General features: G+C 39.0%; 1 protein-coding gene across 12 annotated transcripts in view; it reads left to right on the top strand.

The window, feature by feature from the left end:
• Positions 1 to 1618: 1618 nt before the first annotated feature.
• WAC (WW domain containing adaptor with coiled-coil) overlaps positions 1619 to 24104 on the top strand; it is an 88624-nt gene continuing 66138 nt past the window's right edge. For 3 of the 12 annotated variants that reach the window (XM_040451099.1, XM_040451098.1, XM_040451089.1), the window contains exons 1-3: positions 2632 to 2771; positions 3161 to 3197; positions 4759 to 4972. In XM_040451099.1, the coding sequence (XP_040307033.1) occupies positions 2731 to 2771; positions 3161 to 3197; positions 4759 to 4972 (292 nt within the window). In that variant the 5' untranslated portion in view covers positions 2632 to 2730. Of the gene's footprint in view, positions 1767 to 1876; positions 2173 to 2630; positions 2772 to 2944; positions 2965 to 3160; positions 3198 to 4758; positions 4973 to 24104 lie in introns of those variants that run through there. The other 9 variants (XM_040451102.1, XM_040451095.1, XM_040451097.1 and 6 more) reach the window with 9 other exon arrangements.

Here is a 24104-nt window from a genome sequence, read left to right as displayed (position 1 = left end):
CGGTCCGTGAGTTCGAGCCCCGCGTCAGGCTCTGGGCTGATGGCTCAGAGCCTGGAGCCTGTTTCCGATTCTGTGTCTCCCTCTCTCTCTGCCCCTCCCCCGTTCATGCTCTGTCTCTCTCTGTCCCAAAAATAAATAAACGTTGGAAAAAATAAATAAATAAAAAATAAAACAGCAAAACCAATAAAAAGCATGAAAAGTGCAAAAACCACAAAAGTATATATATTATGAAAAGTACATTTATTTACAATATGAGAGCTGAATTAATAAGGGAGTGCTATCTTGTTCAACACAGCTGGGAATGTTACATTTTTTGCCACTGTGTGCATGCCCATGAATGCTATGCACACTGATTTGGTGGTTACAAATTTTTAGTGAGTAGACAAATTTGCAAATATGGAATCTATGAATAATGAAAACTGTACATTGCCTTGTAGTTTCCTCCAGTTCGCGGCTTTTGATCAAACGGTGTATGTCAAAGTTTCAGCACATGATTACCATCAAGAAATTAGTAATAATTTTTGCTGCCGGTTTTCAAAAAGATTCTGCAAAGGATTTATATATTCGTGTGTACTCTGCTAACCTGTATCTTCAGTGCATTTGTTACAAACGTGTTAGAAATTGCACGTAAGACTCTAGGTTTTTAATTTTTTTCCCCATTTCAGTCACTAGCAGTTTTGTTTTAGTTACCAACAGCTCACAAGGGGTATTAAGCTTTTACTGGTCCTCACAAAAAGCAATAATCTTAACATCTGGCAGGGGGACTTGACAAATGAGGGTTTGTAAGCATTTTTTCTTCAATCAATTGTGATTTCAGGGCCTCTTCCCCACTTCATTCCTTCTCTTTATTAGGCCGAGCAATAAGGATAATTGTTGGAAACCAAGTCAGCTACTTTTGGATACTGGTTTTTGGTGGGGTCTTGTTTTTTTCTGGTTTCCCGTTTTACCTTTCTCTTTTACGCAAATAAGTATATGCTTCTTTTATGTTTATTACAATCTACTCGTTAAGTTAATGCTGCCTTATAAGAAATTCAGCGCAGGGGAAAAAAACCCCACCTGAATATCAGCCACTAACCACCCCACGCTTAATTTTGGGGGGGTACACCTGACTTTTCCCCTCCCAATACGCCAATGTTGGCATTGCGCCGGTAGCGGTTTATAAAATTCAATTTGTAGCAACTCCATTTAGCACCCCCTATGCCTTTATTCACATGCAGAACGTTCGAATGAATTTTCTTTCACCAAAGGACTTCAAGGACAAAGAGGAACTAGAAGAGAAAAATGGGAAATAAAGGTGAGGGTGGGGAGGACACTGCCGCGGACGGAAAATACTCCTCAAGGATGAGGCGGGTCAACCCTTTTCCCCTGGAACCCATCCCGCTCCAGATCAGTTTCGGTTTTAATTCGCTGCCCCGAGCCGCGCGCGCGCGCGCTCCCTCCTCGAACCGGGCACCTTCGCCTTACAGCCGCTGGGGCGCCCGGTCCTCCCGCATTCTGTACGACACCCCGTAACGCCTGCGTCTTTCCTCGCCCGACAAGCTCGCTTTCCTGCACGCCTCCGGGGGTGACACTTACTTCTAGCGCGTCGACGGGCGAGCTCCGCGCAGCCCCTACCCACCGAAGGCCGGCCGCGCGCCCGGCTTCCGGTCTGAGGCAGGTGCCCAGGCCCGGGTTCCGGCTCCCGGGAGCGGGCCACAGGGAGCAGCGGCACGCTCCCCACCTCCCCGAGGGCGGCTGCTGTCGTTGCCAACCGAGGACGCTCCTTGGTAACCGCCCCCCCCCCCCCCAACGGGGGGGGGGGGGGGGGGGGGCGTCCGACCACCCCGCCGGAGCCCGAAGGGGCGGGGGCCGGCGGCCGAAGAGCTCACTCAAGGGCACCCGCCCACCCCCGCGCCTCTGGGCGCACGCGCAGCAGCCGCAGACTCCTTTATTTAGTCCGCGATGGCTTCTCTCGCTCCCCACCGTCCTCCTCCCGAAGGCGGCTCCCTCCCCGCGCATCCCGGAGCCCCCGGGAACAGCCTCGAGCGGGTCCCCGAGCGGGACTATCCCTAAACTGGAACGGCAACGGCCAGATTTGCGTGTGAGGAAAAGAAGCGGCAACCGGAAAGACCTGCCGGGTAGCGAGGAGGCGAGCCAGGCCTCAGAGGAAGAGGAAGGCCGGGGCGGGCCGAGGTTTGCCGAAGGCGGCGTTCCGGAGCCGCGCGGGGCGGGGAGGCAGGCAGAGGGTGGGAGAGGAGGGGCGCGGCGGAAACTGCCGAGGTTTTCCGAAGGCCGCGGCGTCCGAGTTGCCCGGATGTAGTTGGTGGAGCGGCAGCGGCGGCACCAGCGGCGGCGGCGGCGGCGGCAGCAGGAGGCGGAGGAGAAGGACCAGGCAGCGGCGGCGACGGGGGGAGGAGGGGAGGAGGCGGCGGAGCAGGAGGAGGAGAAGGCGGAGGAGGCGGTAGCTCTCCGCGGGGCTGAGCCGGACGCGTCTTCTTGCCCCCTCCCCCCGGTTCGCCGCTGCCGCCGTGTAGTTGGCGCCGCTTCCCGGGCTGAGAGTGAGCGTGGTGTCGGCGGAGGGAGATGGCCCGGGAACGCCGGCGCCACTAACGGGGAGGTGCTGAGAGTTGCCGAGGGCGCGCCGGGCCCTGGTGCCGGTGCTGCCGCCCGCCCGCCGCCTGCGCGCCCGCCCGCCCGCCTCTCGCGGCCGCTCTCCCCCTCCCCCGACACACACTCACAGGCTGGGCATTGATGGTAATGTATGCGAGGAAACAGCAGAGACTCAGTGATGGGTAAATTGTCTTTTCGTTTCGGGCCGGGCCGCAGCGCGGGCGGGGGGCGGTGGCGGTGGCGGCGGCGGCGGCGCGGGGAGGGGGGGGGCTGTTCCTCCTTATCTGGTGCTGGCCGAGCCGCCATTTTTGTTGTTAACCCTGATCCGGATCGGGCTGGGGAGGAGGAGCAGCCGCGCGAGCAGGCGAGGACTGAGTGAGTGTGGAGGCAGCGGAGGGCCGGGTTCGCGGCGTTTCGCCCTCGTTACCGCCTTTGAGTCGTGTGTGTGTGTGTGTGTTCGTTGCCGGTACGTTTGGTAGGTCTCCCGCGGGGAGGGGCGCTGGGGGGGCACCCGTTTTCTTCCTCCCCGCCCGAGGTGTCTCATATCGCCGTCTCTCTTCCTGTTTTTCAGCTGTCACGACCGGAGGGGGGACTCGCAGCCTTACCAGGTACCAGCCGAGGCCGGGGTGGAGGGGTGGGTGGGGGGACGGAGGGGGAAGGGAGGAACTGCTACTCGAGCGCAGGCTTCAGAAGTCGCTACAGGCCCTTCGGTGCAACAAATCTGAAACTAGCACCGCGGGTCCCCTTAAAATTCGTGTTTGGTGCCATTAGCGCTCTCCAGCAACGTTGAGTGACTTATTTTGACAGGTGACTGGAGGAAGTTCAGGGTTTGTTTTTTCTTTTTCTTTCTTTTTTTCTTTTTTTTTTTTTTTTGGAAAAATATTCCTAGCCAGGAAGGACCTGACTCGATTATTTCAGTGTGAAGGAATCGATGGGATGAGGTGATAGGTGACTTCTAAGCCGTATTTATTTACTGTATTTGGGCACTAAAAATAACGTAATGATACTTAAATTAGGAGGGCCTAGGAAGAAATGATTAATTGATCTGCAGCTCTTAGTATGTCCTAAACTATCTCCTCCCCGTTTGAATGGTTTTGGCGCAAGGAATTGCCTTACTAGTGAGAGATAGTGCTTTTCTCTTTGTATGAATTGAGATCTTTGGATACTTGGATAATTCATTCTAATATAGATGGCTCTAGGTTTGTAAGGTTCCTTTTTGTTACTGCGGTTTCTGCATATCAAGTTTTTAAAAATTATAGAAGTGGGCCCTGTTTTGAGGGGGAAGAATCTCATAAACGGTAACTATCAGATGACACCAGAAGTAAATACATTCTACTTAGTACATTTAATCGCTTAAAGGGGTTTCTAAGCTGATAGTTCTGTTACTGGCTAGCCGGAGTTGTTAAAGCTCAAGTTAAAAGCTTTAGGTCCCTTGAAGTGTAAAATCGTTGTTCATTACCTTTGGATAGTCAAGAGATTAAACTCTCTTGAATCTGCTCCTCTGTAACATTGTAATTACACACTGTGAAAGACTGATCTATTATGGTTGTCTTAAATGTGTGTTAGAATAAAACTGAACCATTTTTCTGAGGGAGTTCCATTAAGTTATGTTAGGAAATAGGAAGTATTGACCAATGTTTTTATACCTTAAAATTATTTTTCCACACCTGCAAGAGTAGGTAAGTTAGGCCTGAAATGTTTTATTTGAATCAGAAAGCTGGAGAACCTGATGCTTTCTTTTTTTGTAGGTTTTCAGAAACCTGCTTCTGCTTATTTATGCCTATCAGTTGTAGAACACAAGATTACACTAGTATACAAGGTCACAGACGATGGAACTAGTACATGAGTTTCTACTTTGGGCTAAACTTTGTAATTTGCAGAAAAACTTACTATGGAATTAATGTGCCAAGGTGTTTGGTTTCTGGTATTTACAGTATATTTAATGAAGTGTTTTTTTGTTTCCTTTATTGAACATGATTTGTATGAGGAGCCTTATCATAACTCTGGGGCATTTAAGTCTTGTCTGAATAACTTAGAGGCAGAATTGAAAATGGAAATTTTAATTTTATTGATAAAAGTTCACGAAACTGAAGTTAATACGCCATATGCTAAAATTGATTTGGTTTATTGTTAAGTTTAAAGTTTCAATTCTTTCTCTCTTTTTTTTGGGGGGGTGATGTTTTACAGGCACTTAAGTATTCATCGAAGAGTCACCCCAGTAGTGGTGATCACAGACATGAAAAAATGCGAGACGCCGCAGATCCTTCACCACCAAATAAAATGTTGCGGAGATCTGATAGTCCTGAAAACAAATATAGTGACAGCACAGGTCACAGTAAGGCCAAAAATGTGCATATTCACAGAGTTAGAGAGAGGGATGGTGGTGAGTAGCTTTTTTAATGAAACTTCCACATATATTTAACAATAGCTCTGTGTAAAACAATAGGTAGCAGTGATATTTCCAGCCTGTGGACATGACCATATGGTTGTGTCATCAAAATATTTTATTTCCATCAATTAATCCCTAAACAAATCACTATAGAAGTAAGGTGCTGATCTGAGGAGCATCTTAAAATGGATACCAATGGCATGTAATAAGAGAATGCCTTTATGAATGTAACCTATCAAATGCTTTATTAATGATGAGAGAAATGCAGAACATTTTTCCAAGGAAGGAATTTTCACCTTTTCAAGTAAAGATTTCAGTTTATTTGGCTCAGTTTAAAATTTTTATTGCTGCTTCATTTACTTTTATAAGGAGTTCAGATGTATTTCCTACTGATACATTATGAATTTAAAAGTTCAGTAGGGTTTTTGAGATAGTTTACAGGTTTAAAAAACCACTTGTGATTATAAAATTCTTATGGGTTTTTGTTGTAAGGATTTAAAATGTTACTTTCTGTATTCTCCAGGGTCTTATTAATGTAATTTCTATGCTGTGTTCATACAAATATTCAACTTTTTAAAAGTATGCCTCATTTCTTTTGTATAGTGCTGTTACCCTTAAGTTACTACCTTACCTCATCTTAAGTTCGTTGTGGTGGGAGGCTAAGAAAAAGTAAATTCAATAACTTCAGATTTAATTTGCCCAGAATTTATCAAAAAATGCAATTTCATGTCTAAAGCATGTATTGAGCAACAAACCGATTTCACTAAGGTGATTAAAACATGGTTTTTTCCCCACTATAAAATTTCTCAACAGGTAACATGTTTGATATACAAATATTCAACAGTGATTATGCTTTTAGAAGCTACTAAGGAAACTCGAGTGCCATGTGGCTTTCTGCCTCTGACTGCCAACTACCTTCTCAATACTTCCTTTTAAAAAATATCCTGCATCTTCTGGTCTTTTTTGCCTCTTGGGATGGAGAACTTTGTTCAGTGTGCTCAGATAACTCGGAAACATGGGTCTCCTCTGTACATAGTTACTGGGTTGAGGAAATTAGCGATGGTCAGAAGATGGTCAGATTGTGTTGAGATGGAAGAATTTAGATGGTTATTGGATGGGAGGTGAATATAGTTCTGATGAACATAGCTGTAGTTCTGTGCTACTTATGCAGATAAACTATATTTTTGTTTGTAAGTAACCAGTAGCAGGTGGGTTTGGTTAGTAAGTGTTAGAAGTTCTTTGATGGCAAAATTACTTAAACTATTAATATTTTTAATTTTGTGGATAAATTTTCCCTAGTGTTATGTACAGTCTGAGATGATACCATTCTCAATCACTCTTATGTAGTGGATTTCATCTTAAACGTTAGCTCTTGGAAGGCAGGTACTGTTTGCATTGTACTGTGCTTTATTTTTCAAATTTTGGTGATTGTGACAAAATAGGATGTGGCACTTCATCTCCTTATGGATAAGTATCTTGTGTTCTCTTTTAGTGATTGTGATCTGGTTTAATGTATCATCAATTTCTAAATCCAGGAAGAAGTCAGTTTAGGTACTCTAGGAAAGTTCTGTAAATGCTTTCAAACATTTATAGTTAACTGTACCTGATAATTCCTTTATAGGTGAAATAATCCCAAGACCATTCTGTTACTTATTCAACAAACATGGGGCAACAATTGTGTTGTATTCCTGGAAGTAAAGATAAAATGTGATCCTGTCCTGGAAACAAGTTTGGAAGACTGACTCTTGTCAGCTAGTGGTGGTTTTAGCTTAACTGCTTGCTTTCTCTGTACTCCTTTTTCATTTTTATTTTAATTTTATTTCTTATATGAATTCCAGATACCTTTTCTAGGCTTTTAGTTTTCTTTCTTTGCATCTGTTTGCTGATTCTTCCATTTGTAAGAAACTTCCTTGTTTTTCTGATAGTCATTTGCCGACTTAGGCCCCACTTTCTGATTTGCTTTTTAGCTGCTTCTCTGTCTTCCTCTGGAGACTTTAACTAATAGAAGCTCTGTTCTGAAGTTTGGAGTGCAGATTTGGTGTCCATTCTTTTAAAGATATGAAGTCATTTTCTCATTTTAATACTTATTTTGTCATTATACATTGATTCCAGGTGTTTGCCTTGATTGCTGATACGTGTTTGAAATGGAGTTTTTCAAAGTGTATAAGTATCATCTTATTACAAACATTTGTATCTTTTTAGATTTTAATTTTTACCCAAAGTCAGATGGAAGTGAGTTGGCTTCTCTGCCCATGTGTTAAGAAACAACTTGATGTAAGAACGGGTTACTACATTGTTTATTGATTTAATATCAGATGTGTTTTCATTTTAGTGTTTTAAAAAGATCTAATGAGTTTAGTAAATACCTAATAACGTAAAAGCCTATGTGCTATGCTTTGTAACTTGCATCTTACAAAACAAACGGATGTGAAACTTACAAAATGTGTTTTTTTTTTTTTTTTCCGAGATTGGATTTTACTGGCATCTATCCACATCGCAACATATTTTTTACAGTAATTACTAGATGTCTTCTATAGCACCTTGGATTTCCTTGAAAAGTGCCAGTTCAGATGTATAAAATGACTTTAAGTAATTTACCAGGAAAAGTAAGAAAGCAATTATTGAGAAGGATTGTCTATCGGATTGTTTATCCTAGAAATCCTTAGCTAAAAGACTGATTGCAACATAATATGTGCAGTTAAGAGTTAAATTTTGTCCTTTAGGATTTATTAAAGGGAATGTGGTTTATTGTAAGTAAAGGGAAGTTCTGTGAGAGTATAATATTTTAACTTCGTGAATCAAGCTATTTTTTATGTATTCTGTGATTTATTTGCAGTCTTTTGTTTAAAATGTTTTGTTTAAAAATAACCAAAAACAAGAATCTTAAGGGTTTGTTTTTTTGTTGTTTTTTTTTTATAGCTTAGACATGTTTTAAAAGTGCAGCTGACATCCAGACCTTAGAAGTATGAGCATACAATTCAGGTTGAATTTGTATTTTCGTGGAATTTTAAAAACACTTTCTGTTTGGTTATGAAAGTATTTTTTCTGGAGAACGAGTTTCAAATGATTATTTTACCAAGTAACTAAATTTAAGAATGATGATAGTACAGATGAGTTTAGGAGGGAAAGGTATCTTTACAAGGATTCTGGAAAGCTGTTCCACAAAACTTCAGCCTCGTGGGAGTTGTTCCATTTTTCATACTATTCCTCTCAGAATTAACTGTTAAGAAACTTACGAGATACATTTGGAATACTTTTTAGAAACCTCTTTTCTGGGGAGACAGCTCAATTGACTGATAGCAGGATAATCTTTATTGGTTTTCTGATTTGTTGGACTTCATTGAATTTGCATAGCTTTTTAGTTAGCATTCAAGTATCTTTTGAGTACAAAGTAAAGTACCCTTAGTGGTTTAGTAATTATTGTTCTAAAGATTTTAAAGTTTTTAGCTGCATAGTGAAAGCTTTTATCTTGTTTTGTCATTTAGCTATATATTTGGAGATATTCAGAAATGTATTTTCATCTAATTTTCAAACGAAGGATACTTTAACATTTGAAATTGTTCAGTAGAAACTATTTGGGGATAATGGGTACTTTTATAGTTTTTAAAATATACTTTAGTAACGTTTGAAGCTTTTCATGTTGGATGATAGACTGGTACTTGTGTAACATGGCCTTATAGTTACTCAGATAACTTTGTTTTGAATAGAAAGGAAGTATGCTTTGCATTTATAATGCTAGAAAGTATTATAAAAATAAACAGTTTAATTTGATCCTCATGTTGCTCTTGGGAGGTAGAACAGATAGCATCCCTGTTTTACAGTTCTACAAATGAGGGAAAATTTACTTGTATAAAATTGAATAGTGGACTCTAGAAATTGGTCCTCTATACTCTGGTAGATTGTTCACACTCTCAGATGAAACATTTAAGCATATTGAAAGCTTATTTGGTGGGTGTTTACTATAGCACAAATTAATTTAAAGTCAGTTTGCTTGTATCCTCTTAATGCTTTCACCCAGCATCCACTGTGGTTACATCATACCTAATTTAGTACATTATCAAAACCATGACATTGACATTGGTACAATATATGTGTGTAGTTCTAGACCAAGTTATCAAGTCAGTGTTTTAGTTTTAGAAAGAGTTTTAATGTGAAAGTTGACCAGAGTTTTTGCTTTGATATTTAAAGGCTGTCTTGATTGAACAAAATGTTTTTTAGTTGTGTAAGATATATTTAAAGTTTTTGGTGTAACATATTTAGGATTTTTGGTCCATAATTCACAGGAAACTTATTCTAGATTGTCTCTGTTAAGCATCTGCTTCTTGTCTTCTGTTGTGCAGGATGGTTGTGGTGTATGTAGTTTATCATGTTATGCTTGAAAGAGTAAAGATAACAATGAGCTGGGGCATCTTTACAGGGTTTCTGTAAGTGGGACTCACATTCTATAAGTGGGACTACTCCGCTTCTGGGATTCTGTCCTAAGAACTGAAGATAACTCTTTGTTAATCATTTCAAAACCAGTTACTTAGGTCTTGCAAATGTATCCTAAGAAGAGTCTCCTTTCCATTTATGATTTATATGATAAATCATAATTTTGAAAGCTCTTTTACATTGTTTCTCATCTCATTCTTTAACAACTCTTTGTGAAACAGGCTGATGAGGATTATTCCTGTTTAAGTGGTTGTTCTTAGAAATATAATTTGAAGATCAAGCTAAGGTTTCATATAGTGCTAAAAACTTGCTTTCCAGTTTCAATAATTAATAGTAGCCTAAATACTTCACTTGGATTGCACTTATAACCACTTTTTAGTAGTTAAAATGCAACCATTATACTCCTAGCTACTATCTTCTCTTACCGGGACTGTGTAAGAGCCTGCTGAATGGTGTTCTTTTTGCTTCACACAATCATTTCCCCCCACAGTCCAGAGTGGTCCACTAAAATACTGGTCAGTTCACATCACTCTTGCTCAGAACCCCCCAGTGACTCTCTGTTACTTACAAGGCCTATATGAAAATAACTCTGTGTAATCTGGTGTCTGAGTTTCTTCAGCCTCTTCACCTACCACTCTTTCCCCTTGTTTGTGCTTCTCCATTCTGGCCTTACAGGAAGAAGTTCGTTCTTATCTCAAGGATACTGCATGTTATGCTCCTCCTCTCTGGGACGTTCATCTTTCTGTATGTCTTCCTGGTGCGCTTTCACTGAATAATGTGCTTAAATGGCACCCTCTCCCAGAGGCCTTCCCTAGTGTTTGTTCCTGGTCGCTCTGAAACAGCCATCCCCAGCAACGTTTATCCTTTTCATTGCTTTGTTCCTTGCTCGTATTTAACATGACTTGATGTTATTTATTTATAGTCATTCTGCTATAACATGACATGTGTTCCTGAAAGGTTTCATGCTATGCAAAATAGCACCACAGGACCTATGGGAAAAATGTGGTTAGGGGCGCATTAAAAAGATAGAAATCTAATAAATTTCCCTCAGATAATAACGTTAAATGGTTAAGGAGTCCATTAATAGTGCAGTACATGTGGTACTTTGACAAAGACCTGGAGTTAGCTTGTGGAAGTGGGCATCTTTTGAAAGGGTTGCAGATTGTGAGTTATTGTGAATTGATGGGAAGAGGGTTACCTGAAATAACCCTCGTAAAGTTGTAACACAAATTGTGGATGGATAAGAAAGACTCCTACTGGCAGGATGAACCGAGGTAGCTGGCAGATGTTTGGGGTGTGCTTGTGAATTCCTGTGTAGCTTGGTTCAGCTGGGTGCAGTTAGTGTTTTTCATAGGTGAAACCACTCAGAAGTGGTAAATTTGTTATGCTCAAATAATTTCCTGATTTATCAATAGTGCTGGGACAAATTTGTGTTTTCAAAATAAGTGTTAATAGCAGAACTAACTGTATTTTAGTTTATTTTTGCTTATCTTCTGTGGAATACGCTCTAGAACAGAGAGTGAGTTTGTTTTGTTAACTTGTATTCCTATTGCTTAGAACAGTGCCTGACACCTTATAACATTTCAGTAAATGGGTAGATAGAATAGTAGTGGGATTGTCAGTATAATTTAAGGCAAATGAATTTTCGAGTTTTCTGAAACAGTGCTTCTCAAACTTCAATGTGTATAGTAATCACCTTGGGATCTTGCTAAAATGCATATTCTAGTTAAGTAGTGCTGGGGTTGGTTCCAAGGCTCTGTCTTTTTAACAAGATCCCACATGGTGCCCCTGTTGCTGGCTGCGTGTGAGTAATGGATCTACAGCAGCTCTGTCCAGTGGAAGAAGATTGTGAGCCACAAATGCAAATCCCACGTATAGTTTTCTAATAGTCATAATGAAGTAAAAGTAAAGTACGATTAATTTTAGTATATTTTATAAACTAAATTGTCCAGAATATTACTATTTCAACATGTACTTGATATTTTAAAAACACTTAAGATTCTTTACATTCCTGTTTTTGTGTGAAGTCTTTGAAATCCAGTATTTTACACCTGTAGCACATTTCAGTTTGGACTAGCCACATTTCATGTGCTTACTTGCCACATGTGATTATTGGCTACTGAATTGGACAACACATATTCTCCATATTCTGCGGAGTATGATCATTCTGTTGAATGATCTAGCTTCACACATACTCCTATTTCTCTAAAGAAATTTTTCTTTTTTTTAATTTTTTTTTTTTAATGTTTATTTATTTTTGAGACTGAGAGAGACAGCATGAACAGGGGAGGGGCAGAGAGAGAGGGAGACACAGAATCTGAAACAGGCTCCAGGCTCTGAGCTGTCAGCACAGTGCCCGACGCGGGGCTCAAACTCACGGACCGTGAGATCATGACCTGAGCCGAAGTCGGCCGCTTAACCGACCAAGCCACCCAGGCGCCCCACTAAAGAAATTTTTCATATGCCTGATGATTGAAATACCATGTAAAATGCAAGGTATGGTTAGAGTTGATGAATCCTTGAGCCATAGAGTGCTCTTGTACTAAATTTTTTCTCTGTTAGGACCCGTTTGTGATAGAAGAATTAGGAAATGTGGAGAATGGGGGAAAATAAAATTGTCTTAAATGCTGTCACTTGGAGTTAATCAGTTTTCACAGTATACATTTTTATGTCGTAAAATATCAGTAGGGTTCCACAGGTAGCTTTTCCAGAATTTTTATGAAAATGGCTTCATATTCCGTATTCTGTTATGCCCTTTTTGGGGGCTTGTATTTAAGATTTGTGTAGTGGATTCAGTGGACACTTGGTGTTGATGGTATCAGTCTCAGAGGACTGATCAGGAATACTTTTTAGTTCTTAGAGAATATGCATATTTATCTTTTATCCTTACCTAATAGATTGAAGTCTTCTTTCAGTTAGATTAGTGTTTTAAGTCTAGGCTCTGATACTTGTAGCTAGGTGATGTTAGGCACACTACATACTCTGAATTTTTGTGTCCTGTTCCCCTAGGATTGTTGTGCCTATTAGGTATCTAAAACACTTCCAAGCAGTTAGGTGAGTGCGTTGACTGTGGCACCCTAAATGATTAGGTTTACTCGTATTCCTGTCACTAAGTGGTAGATCAGCAGGTGTAGGTCTCAGGCTACTGCTTTCTTTAGAGTCAGGAAGGAAAATACTAGATATTTTAGTTGCCGACTGAGGAGCCTGGCAAGTGAGAGCCGTGTCGGGGGCGGGGCGACACGACACATTCTAACTTGGTACCTGCTCCTACCCAGGACTTCGCAGTTTAAGGTTTTTAGGATAGATGTAAGGGTAATTTCCCTCAGATGTGGCTGCTTATTAGAATCACCTGAGAAACTTAAAGCTACAAGTTCCTTGACTGCCTCTGAATTACTATAAATCAGCAGTTTCTAGGATGTAGCCTAGAAAACTGAATTTTTAAATAAACATGAATTTAATTTATTTATAAAGTGCAGGTCTAGAGAGAGTACATGTAAGAGGAGGAGGAACTCTGAGCGAGATTCAGGAATCTAGAAGTTAGAGTGGTTATTTGCCAAATCATAACGTTAACGTGTTACCTTGAGTTTTAAAGAATTTTCTTCTCTTTAATCTTTCCTAATTTATAAATAGTACAATTTCTTTGTAGTTCTACGTTAAATACCTAACCTAGTGTTCTGTGGCACATACATCTGATGCCCTATTGTAGAATTCGTGCTGGACGATAGACAAGTTTCTAACCAGTATCAGTGACTGGGCAGGCTGCTAAGCTACTGGGGTGGTACCAGGAGCCACTATCACTGCGTGAGGTAAAACTGTCCTTGATGCTCCATGTCCTCTGCCGCCACCCACCCACACCGTCCCTGTGCGTTCACATTGTCGTGAGACTGTTGAATGGTGAACTTGGTTTAGTTTTTGTTTGAGAAACAGGTGTTGGCGTGCTCTGGCTGACTTCAGGTGTTCATAAACCGTTTTTCTTAAAATTGACTTTTGGGAATAAGTGCATTTTAAAAGAAACTTAGGATCTGAGTGTGGCTGGTATATTTACTTAGTGTTAGTCTTTTGTTTAATCTTTCGTTACTTTTGAATCGTGTGACAGTATACCAGAAGAGCGTGACATATGTTGGCTTCTTCTGAAAGATTCTGACCTGTGCTGTCTGAATAGAGTTAGTTGTTTTTGGTAGCCAAAACGCAATGCTAGCAAAATGCGGTATTTTGAAATATTTTGGCTCATATGAGGGAGAGGATCATGGTAAAGTTTCTTCACCTAATATACTGCCTGTTGCCTTTTCTGTGGTGGTTTGGTCCAATTTCTTTTATGCCGTTTTTTTGGTTTCCTCTCAGGGTTTTAAAGCATTTGTATATATAGTATTGTATGCATAAATATCCGAGTCTCATTTATCATGGGACGTTTAAACTATTAAAAATGTTAAAGTCACAAAGCAGAGCTATACTTTGTAAACCTTAATTTTATATTTTTGTATAATTATGATAGTTCCTCTTTTATATAACTGCTAAATGTCAATGTTGATTATTTTGGAGAAAGAGGAAAAAGTGCTTAGCCCCTCAGAGTCTCCCCTTTGATTTGGGCCAGTTTTATTACTACCTTGAAAAGGAGTGGGTGAGTCCCTGACACTGACTCATAATTTTGGGATGTTCTTGATGTCTTGGGAAGAACAGGTTTCAGAATGCAGCAGTCATTTTAGTATTTCTGTGTTTAGATCCATTAGTTGATTTTCATTTCCATAGTTCGTGGAAAGACTTAAGTATGGTCAGTCTAGAGCAGAACTGCTGGAGCTGTGACTCCTAACTGTTCAAAACTTGACTTTGTCAGCACATGTTATTAGCACAGTGAGGGGATTATATACCGTTCACTAGTTTGTCCCCCCCATGCCCTTGTACATTGGCACATTATACATTTAGGATTTGAAATTGTCCTTTGCTGATTTGGGGGCACATTAGCTAAGTTTTGGTTATATAAAGCCTTATGTTACTAGCATTGCTTGTCGTACTGTAGATTTGAGGTAATTAGGATTTGGGTTAAGATAGTGGAAGTAGAATTTAAAGAGAATTGCGGTCCCTATGAACACTTTTGACATCAAAATGGTTAGAAATGCTAAAGAACAGCTCAGGCTTGAACCTGATAGTCTGGGTGAATCCAAGAAACAACTAGTTTTATTCATATAGGAGTGAGGCCTAGAAAGTTAGATTTTGGACATGTGTTATTGGGTTACTTTGGTTGCTTTTATGGTCTTTCTGGAATTTTACTAATATGGGAAACCTCAAAATGTCAGTCACGTGGACACTTCTCATTTCTCTTTTGATAATGTAGAATGGGTTGAGTTAAAAACATCTTAAATTTCCTAATTTATTTTTTAAATGTTTGTTTGAGAGAGAGCGTGTGTGCACGAGTTGGGGAGGGGCCGAGCAGGAGAGCCAGAATTGCAAGTAGTACAGAGCCTGTCTTGGACCCACGGACTGTGAGATCATGACCAGAGCTGTGATCAAGAAGAGTTGGCGCTTAAGTGAGCCACCCAGGTCCCCCCACATTTTCTATTTTAAAACAGGTTTACTTAATTTTTACAAAATCAGTAGGACTGTATCCAAAGAGAAAGGCCTGTGCAAGGTAGCCATTATATGTAGTTTGTGCTAATTATATGTGTTTCTTCATTAAAATTAGTAGAACAGCAGTGTTGATGAAATAATGTACGTTTCAGCTGCTTCCCCTCACTGTAGTTTTATATTAGGTTAATTTGTATGATGTTGCTATTTCTGTAAGTAAAAAAAAAGAATCCTCAATTTCATGTGGTTCCACTTAAGTTATTATAGATTTATAGCATATTTTACTGCTTATTAGGGCAGTCCTCATGTTTTCAAAAATATCTAGGATATACTTAAATATATTTTCCTGCCTGGATAATCTTTTTATTTTTTGTTTTTATTTTTTAATTTTATATTTATTGCCAAAGATGGGTATCCAGATAATACTCATTGTGTTGATACGGCATCTGGGTGGCTCTGTTGGTTAAGCATCTGACTCTTAATTTTGGTTCAGATCATGATCTCACAGTTCTGAGGTCGAGCCCTGCATCTGGCTCCATGCTGATCATGGAGCCTGCTTGGGATTCTCTTTCCCTCTCCCTCTCTCTCTCTCTCCCTCTCTCTCTCTCTCCCTCTCTCTCTCTCTCCCTCTCTCTCTCTCTCTCTCTCTCTCTCTCTGCCCTTTTCCCACCCACCCACCCCCCAAATAAATAAATGAACTTAAAGACCAAAAAATCCCGAAAAACAAATAATGTTTATTGTGTTGACAATGAACATCTTTGTTCATGACTTTAATGGGCATACTTCTATAGTTTCACCTGTAAGAGTACTTTTAGTTTTTTTGTGGGTATTTTACCAAATAAGATGGTTTCTTTTTCCTAGTTTGCCAAAGTATTTGTCAGGAATGGACCTTGAATCTCGTGCTTTTCTGCAGCCGTTAAGAGAGATGATTTTGTTTTTTTCTTCAGTTCATTAATATAATAAACTACAGTATGTTTCTTCATGTTGAAGCACCTTTTCTTGGTCATGGTCTTCATGGTTTTGACGTGCTGGTGGTTTTTTTTCCCCCCCTAATGTTTGTTTATTTTTGAGAGAGAGAGAGAGACAGAGCACAAGCAGGGGAGGGGCAGAGAGAGAGGGAGACACAGAATCTGAAGCAGGCCCCAGGCTCCCAGGTGTCAGCACAGAACCTGACACGGAGCTCGAACTTTGGAACTGTGAGATCGTGACCTGAGCAGAAGTCAGATGTGTAACCAGTTGAGCCACCCAGCCGCCCTGACGTGCTAGTTTTTATTTTATTTTTTAATTTTGTGTCCCATTTCTTTATGTCCAGAAGTGAGAGGAGAAGCACTGTTTAAAATAGGTGAGAAATATTTTTTTTCTGTGTCTTGAAGCAGCTTAAATAATAATTGGAATTACCTGTTTATGAAAGTTGTAGTTGAATTCTGCTATAAAATTCTGCTCTTAATGCCTTAATGAGTGGTAGAACTTTGGCTCTTCTCACGTTTTTTGTGCGGTTATTGATTTCCTTTTCCCTGCTTCCTTTAATATTTTATTAGAAAATGTATTGATACAAAGTTTAAAATTTATATTTAACAACAGTTTCTCTTTTTTTTGTATTAACATTGTATCCTGTACTTTTCAAGAATCAGACTTAACCAAAGACTCTTTTCTTATATTGGTATTTTTAAACAAGCTACAGAGAAAGAACTCTTGTTTTCTATTTTTATTTCGTTTTTTATTGGATTCTTCTTTGGCCTTAATTTCTTCAGTTGAATCAGTTGGATAGTTTATTTTGATGTTTTGTTTATTGAAAACATTTAAACTTGTAAATTTTCTAAACTTGACTGCTTTGTTCATACTGCATAGGTTTTGATGCAGAGTGATTGCATTTTTATTCATATCTCGATGTGATTCCAGTTTTGTCTTTTTTCTGTTTTTTAGCCTGAGTATTTGGGAGTGTGTTTTAAAAACGTTTAATGCTGGGGCACCTGGACGGCTCAGTTGTTGGAGTTTTTGGCTCAGGTCATGATCCTGGAGTCGTGGGATGGAACCCTGTGTCATGCTCTGGGCTGAGCATGGAGCCTGCTTGAGATTCTCTCTCCCCCTCTCTCCCTTGGCCCTTCTCCTGAGGGCATGTTTGCCCTTGCTCTCTCTCCCTCTCTCTCTTCCTCTCTCTCTCTCAAATCAAATGTTTAATGAATTTTATAAACCAGTATTTTAAAAATTACTATTTAACTTTCTGCTAAATTCTAATTTTCTTGGCCTGTTAGAATTATTTTTTCCTTACCTCAGGATAATTAAGTATTTTGTGGATGTTTGAAAATAATCTTCTTTTTGGTAGAAAGAACTGTCAGATCAAGTTCTTTAGTTGTGTAACCCCTAACTATGTAATATCAGTCCTTAGTAATTTTAATTTTGATCTGTTTTCTGACTGATGAGAAAGTTTTCTATTATGATAGTTGATTTCACTTCTCATTTTTTAAAAACATTTTTTGCCTTACATGTTCTATATGTTTGCATGGAGATTTATAACTGATATTTTTTATGAGTGGTAATGTGAAGCTTTGCATGTCTTCATTTTGTCTTTATACAAGAAGAATGATCTTTTGGCTAGATTAAATACAAATCTTTTTTTTTTTTTTTTTTTTTTTTTTTTCTGAAGATACTTCTAAATTGGCGATTACCATTCATTGTTGCAGATGAGAAGTCTGATCTCAAATCTGGTTGTTATCTATAGGTAGTTTTCCATTATGATGTGTGTCTTTTACTTTAATTCTCCTACCCCCCCAGCTTGGGAGCCTTTAAGATTTTTCTTTTTCTTCATCCTGAAATGTAAAACTTCACCAGTCTTCTCTTGTAAGTGGGGTCTTTTTTCATACTTCTGCTTATGGCTCTTTTAGTCTAAAGAGAGCCCTTAGAGTTGTTCCTTACTCCTACTGCTTTCCCCCTCTTTTTAAAATTGTTTCTGACTCCTCACCTTTCGGAATTCTTGTTATATGTTTTTTGGTTATATTCTACGTCCCTCTTTTCTGATAAACAGTATACATTTGGATACTTTTTTTTTCAAATGTCCATTTTTACTTTTTTGAGAGAAAGTGAGTGGGGCCGTAGCAGAGAGAGAGGGAGACAAAGAATCAGAAGTGGGCTCCAGGCTTCAAGGTGTCAGCACAGAGTCTGACCCAGGACTCGAGCTTACAAACCACAAGATCATGACCTGGGCCGAAGCTGGATGCTTAACCAGCTAAGCCACCCAGGCATGCCAATTATTCAGATGCTTTTTGAGTGAGAATACATTGCACTCCCGTGGCATATTTCAGCACACTAATTATATTTAAAGATGTGTTCATATCATCTACCTATTGAAAGTTCTATTTTGCACAATCTACTTTTTTTTATAGCTTTTAATTTTATGAATCTGATTCAATAGAAATAGTCTGGGAATTTAAATTCTATTTTCGTTTTTTTTCCATGTCAAATGTTTCCTCATAAGGTTTTCTGTTTGAGTTTAGTGCATCTCTTCCACATTATTGGGCTCCATGAATTTTTTTTTTCTTTTTTTAATTTTTTTTTTTTTAATGTCTATACTTGAGAGAGAGAGAGAGAGAGAGAGACAGACAGAGCATGAGCGGGGGAAGGGCAGAGAGAGATAGGCAGACAACAGAATCTGAAGCTGGCTCCAGGCTCCAAGCTGTCAGCACAGAGCCTGATGCGGGGCTTGAACTCATGGACCACAAAACCATGACCTGAGCCGAAGTCAGACTAAGCTTAACTGACTGAGCCACCCAGGCGTGCCCCGAATTCCATGGATGTTTGCTGTTTATAGTTGAGTGTTCACATTTGGAAATGAGAATCTAGGTTAGCCACTGTTCAATAGAATATATGGTTGAAATGTTTCATGTTTGAGCTATCTATATGGTAGCCACTAGCCACATGTGCTCGTGGAACATTTGAAATGTGACTAGTGCCACTGTGAACTTCAGGTTTTAGTGTTACTTAAATTTAGATTTAGCCCATTGCCCTTATGCTGTTTCTCTCTCACTTGAGGTTTTTTTAAAAATTTTTTTGCAACTGCTTATGATCTCTTTGTTTAACAAGTCCACCGAAAACCTTTCAGTCCATTAGTTTTTTGAAGTTTTCTCTTTCTTTATAATATTTTTTACGATGTTGGTTTTCCTTTCTCTGTTGCTGTTTTCATCTTATTGCCTGCACTGAAGTTATTATTCCCTGACATGTTCTGTCCTTGCTCCTTCTCATTCTGTAAATCCTACCCTTTGGTGTCCAGGCCCACATGTCTTTTTTGCTTTTAGGCATGTTTCAATATTTTCCATAGTTACTTTCCTAAAATCTCTTCCTAAATTGATTATTCCCCGGTTAATGCTTAGGAATGCATCCTTGATTTCCTTTTCCTTTTTTTTCCTCCTGTGGGGACCTCATTATCCTCTTTAAGTATTGCAGCATCCTTTTAACAGATCTTTTGTCTCATTCCTATGCATTGCTATCTGAGTAAACATTTTAGACTATAATTTTAAACATATTCCCTTCATTAACCCTTAGAAGTCTTCATTAATATTGTATTGCCAACACGATTGCCTGTGTATATGGCTTTCCTCCTTTGTCATGTACTTATCTGGGAAATCTGTCTGGTGTACATAGGGGACACTGAAACGAAAAGGGAACGGTTATGTTCATGCCAGAAATCTAACTAGCATCTCAGAGTAGATGTTTTGCTTGTAAATATAGCTTGAAAATTTGAAGAATTTAAAATCTAAGTCATCCTTGCCAAGAGTCCAAATTTCTGTCTCTTCTCAACCTACTGCCTGCCTCTCTCTGTACTACTGTCATGTAAATTTATTTAGCCAGTCCTAGAACATCAAATGCTGTTGTCCTTCTGTACATTTTCACAGCTAAAACTGTCCTCTCCTATCCCATTTTTTTTTTTTCTCTTGGTAATCCTTCAAGATTCCAGCTCTTTATTGTATGGAGACTTGCCTGAACCTTTTTATATTACAGTTGTTTTTTTTTTTTTTATGGGGAGGTTAATTGTTTGCATATGTGGTTTGCCTGCTATACCGTAAGCTCCTAGAAGGCAGAAACCGTTTTAATTTTTATTGTATCAAGGCCTGGCATATAAATGTATATGCTCAGTAATGTTAAATCAATGTCTGGTATGACATTTGACATGTCTAACACATGTCAGAAATAGGTAAGTGGTAGTAATCTTCAGGGAATTACTTGGGTTCAAGTGAGTTAATTTTTCAAGTGCAGTTGAGTAAAATAGTAAGAATTTACTATTTTAGAATTCCTAAAGTGGTTGAACTTGCTTTTATACTATTCGTGAAGAAAGCAAATAGTTTATTCAGATCTTGAGGAAAATATATAAAGTTTTAGTTACAAATTTAAAAACAAATTGTAATTGATGTGCTAATTCCATCACAGTACTACCAGTCCCTTAAGTACCCCTGATTTTTAGACTGGTACCAGTAGCTTTATTATAATTCTATAAATATATATAATTAGAATAAAATGACATTTAAAGCACTTTTTAAGTTTATTTTTTTAAACTTTTTAAAAAGTTATTTTGAGAGAGAGAGCGTGCACGTGTGCAAGTGAGCAGGGAGGGTCAGGGAGCGAGGGAGAGAGAATCCCAAGCAGGTTCTACACTGTCAACACAGAGCCCGATGCAGGGATCGATGCCATGAACTGTGAGATCATGATCTGAGCTGAAATCAAGAGTCAGATGCTTAACCTACTGAGCCACCAATGTGCCCTGACATTTTAAATGCTACAGACTTTTTACTAATTTTTAACTGTTCTTTTCCTAAAGCATAGTGTCTTTTCCAAATATAACCCTATATTTGAATATTCAGTTTTTCGAGCTTTATTGAAATTAAGAATTTCCCCAGAAATTCTCATATGTGGTGCTCCATTTCTCAAGGGTAAACCCTTGAGAATTACTGCTCTAGTTATTTTTAATTAGTGATTCATTGTGTTGTGGTTTTTATTCCTAAAATGATTAAAATGTTAAGATCATTTTGGATCAGGAAAAAAAGAGTGCAGCTATAATGTGGCATATTTGGGCTCATGAATTTGTGCCTCTTGACAATAAAACTATGACTTTTAAAAAGTAAACTCTTTGAAAGAATATAAGCTATTCTAGTCCAGCAGTGGCTCAGTTGAAGTCTTTTGGGGTTGAATACATATTTTGTTGAAAATCCAAGAGCCACAGTAGCAGATCATTCTTAATATCTCTTTAATAACTCATTTTGTTTTTGATATGAAACATTAGCCAGTATTCCTTCTACCATATTTACCAGTATTTTAATTGAATTACTCACTATTTTTTTAAATTTTTTTTTATTAAATTTTTTTTTTAACGTTTATTTATTTTTGAGACAGAGAGAGACACAGCATGAACGGGGGAGGGGCAGAGAGAGAGGGAGACAGAGAATCGGAAACGGGCTCCAGGCTCTGAGCCATCAGCCCAGAGTCCGACGTGGGGCTCGAACCCGCGGACCACGAGATCTTGACCTGAGCTGAAGTTGGACGCTTAACCGACTGAGCCACCCAGGCGCCCCATATTACTCACTATTTTTAACCCATCTCCAATGTTTGAAGAATTAGCTTAAGATATTTGAGTGAATATATTATAGGCTTTGAAATGGTTTCTCGAGGAGGAGTGATAAATGGTTTGAGAAGTGACACTGGAGAGTCTTAAGGTGAATACTTTGAAGGTTTCTACTTTTTTTGTATGTGAGTATTCTAATTTTTTTTTAATCACATATTTGTCCCTTTTCCAATTTTTTCTTTGTCTTTAGTCTTAAGGATGTGTGTGGTTTTTAAAAGTTGTCTTGCTTTGAGGAGCACCTGGGTTACTCAGTGGATTCAGTGTCCAACTTGGGCTCAGGTCATGCATGATCTCACGGTTCATGAGTTCAAGCCCCGTTTCAGGGTCTGTACTGACGCCTCAGAGCCTGGAGCCTGCTTCAGATTCTGTGTTTCCCTCTCTCTCTTTGCCCCTCCCCTGCTCATGCTCTGTCTCTGTCTCTCAAAAATAAATAATCATTAAAAAATATAAAAGCTATTTTGCTTTGAAAAGCACTGATTTATTTTTGTAGATGTTGGAATGGTGTATCATAAGATTTTTCCTCTAGGCTTAGAATTGATCAAATTAAGTGGAGAAACTCCATTTGTTGGGCAGAGTGGTACTTAAGTTTTGATTTGTTAGCCCTGTTTTGTTTTATTTTGTTTTTTTGTAAACATTGTAATGCTTTCAGTATCACTAAGGTTAGTATCAATGGAGGAAGGCAGGGAGGCATATAGAGAACTTGCATTATGTGCAGTGTTATTTCCAAAGACTCTTTATTGGTTAGCCTTTGAATATACATGTCAAAAGCATCATGTTAAGGAACTACTACCAAATAAAATTTACAACGTAAAGTTGTCGGATCACAGAGCCAGAACTCTGAATATTGACTGGATTCTAATTGTCTGATAAGAAAAGTACCTTTTAGGGACACCTGGGTGGTTCAGTCAGCTAAGCGTTCAGCTGTGGCTCAAGTCATGATCTCGTGGTCTGTGAGTTCGAACTCTGCATAGGGCTCTGTGCTGACAGCTCAGAGCCTAGAACCTGCTTTGATTCTTTGTGTCTCTCTCTCTGTACCTCCCGTGCACTTTATCTCTCTCACTCAAAAATGTTTAAAAAAATTTTTTTAAAGAAAAGTTCCTCTTGGGGTTTGGATATATTTTCGGGATGCTGTGCTGCTAGAGATAGATCATTGTTAACTTGATAACAAGAATTAAGGTGGAAACGTGTAAAGCGGAAGGAGATATCCATATCTTGAGATATGGATTGTAGTTGTGTTTTTTGTTTTTTTTGTTTTTTACTGGTTATTAGCTTTTTTAACCATGGGCAAATCATGTTCATATAACTTCTTGGCTACTGCTTTTTTTTTTTTCTTCCCCTTTTTATAACAAGGTTGGATTGATAATCTCCAAGGTCCTTTCCAAGTAAATGGCTTGAGATGTGTGCATGAGAATTTTCTGATTTTTGTGCTTTAATTTGTTTATTTATTTATTTAGAGAGAGAACTCAGGTGCACACACACACAGGAGAGGGGCAGAGAGAGAGAAGCCCAAGCAGGCTCTGCACTTTTAGTGCAGAGGCTGATGCAGGGTGCAAACTCAAGAACCATGAGATTATGACCTGAGTTGAAGTCAGGTGCTTAACTGACTGAGCTACCCAGGTGCCCCTGCATTTACTAAGTTTATATTGAGAAACAAGATTGACATTTTTGAAGACTAGTATAAACAGAAGTCCTAGAGTTTTTACTGTATATGCTATATATAATATAGAAATAGATTTTGTTTATATAAAAAGTGGTTTAGTTTTTAACCTTGTCAATATAAGCTTCTAGTTTATTAAGTCTTAAGTTGCCCACCAAATTCAGAATTCATTTTTTACTTTATTTACTTATTTTGACTTTCCAGAGTATTAAACATTTTAAACTTAATCTACTGGTCTAACACCAGTTTCTTGTGGGTTTACTTTTAAAAAAAAGGGAAAGATATTATTTGCATATTCTAGAAGTTCTTTTGTAGTCTTTGTATTTTAAAAGTGGAGCCTTTCTGGTTTTTATTTAATGGGTGAGAAATGGGTATTATAAAACAGGCATTATATAGTTATATAATGCCGTTTAACATTGTGGGAAGAGTCCTTACAGATTTAAAATATAAAATTTAAATTTTTACATTTAAAATTTTACATTTAAAATCTGTAAGTGATGGGCCCCCGAGTGGCTCAGTTGGTTAAGTATCTGACTCCCGATCTCAGCTCAGGTCTTCATCTCAAGGTTTTGAGTTCAGGCCCCTGTTCTGGGCTCTTTACTGGTCCTGAAGCCTACTTAAAAATATATATAAAGTTTGTAAGTGAAGCGTAAATGTTAATTCCTAAATTTGGCAATTTATTTCCAGTGAAAATTGAGAGTCAATATTCATAATGTTGTGTATGTTTCTGTAGCTGGGGAATGGAATGAGCACTGAGGCTTGGGTGAAACATCCTGGATGTGCATTTATATGGTTGTATGAGCTTCAGTTCTCTTTGCATCTTGGTTTCCTTTCCTTTCCTTTCCTTTCCTTTCCTTTCCTTTCCTTTCCTT

This window comes from Herpailurus yagouaroundi, unplaced genomic scaffold (genome assembly GCF_014898765.1).
Source record: "Herpailurus yagouaroundi ecotype Mexico unplaced genomic scaffold, PumYag 203, whole genome shotgun sequence".
In the NCBI taxonomy this organism is placed as follows: Eukaryota; Metazoa; Chordata; class Mammalia; order Carnivora; family Felidae; genus Herpailurus; species Herpailurus yagouaroundi.
Note: the sequence above shows the minus strand (reverse complement) of the source record. Positions and strands in the feature narration are given on the sequence as shown.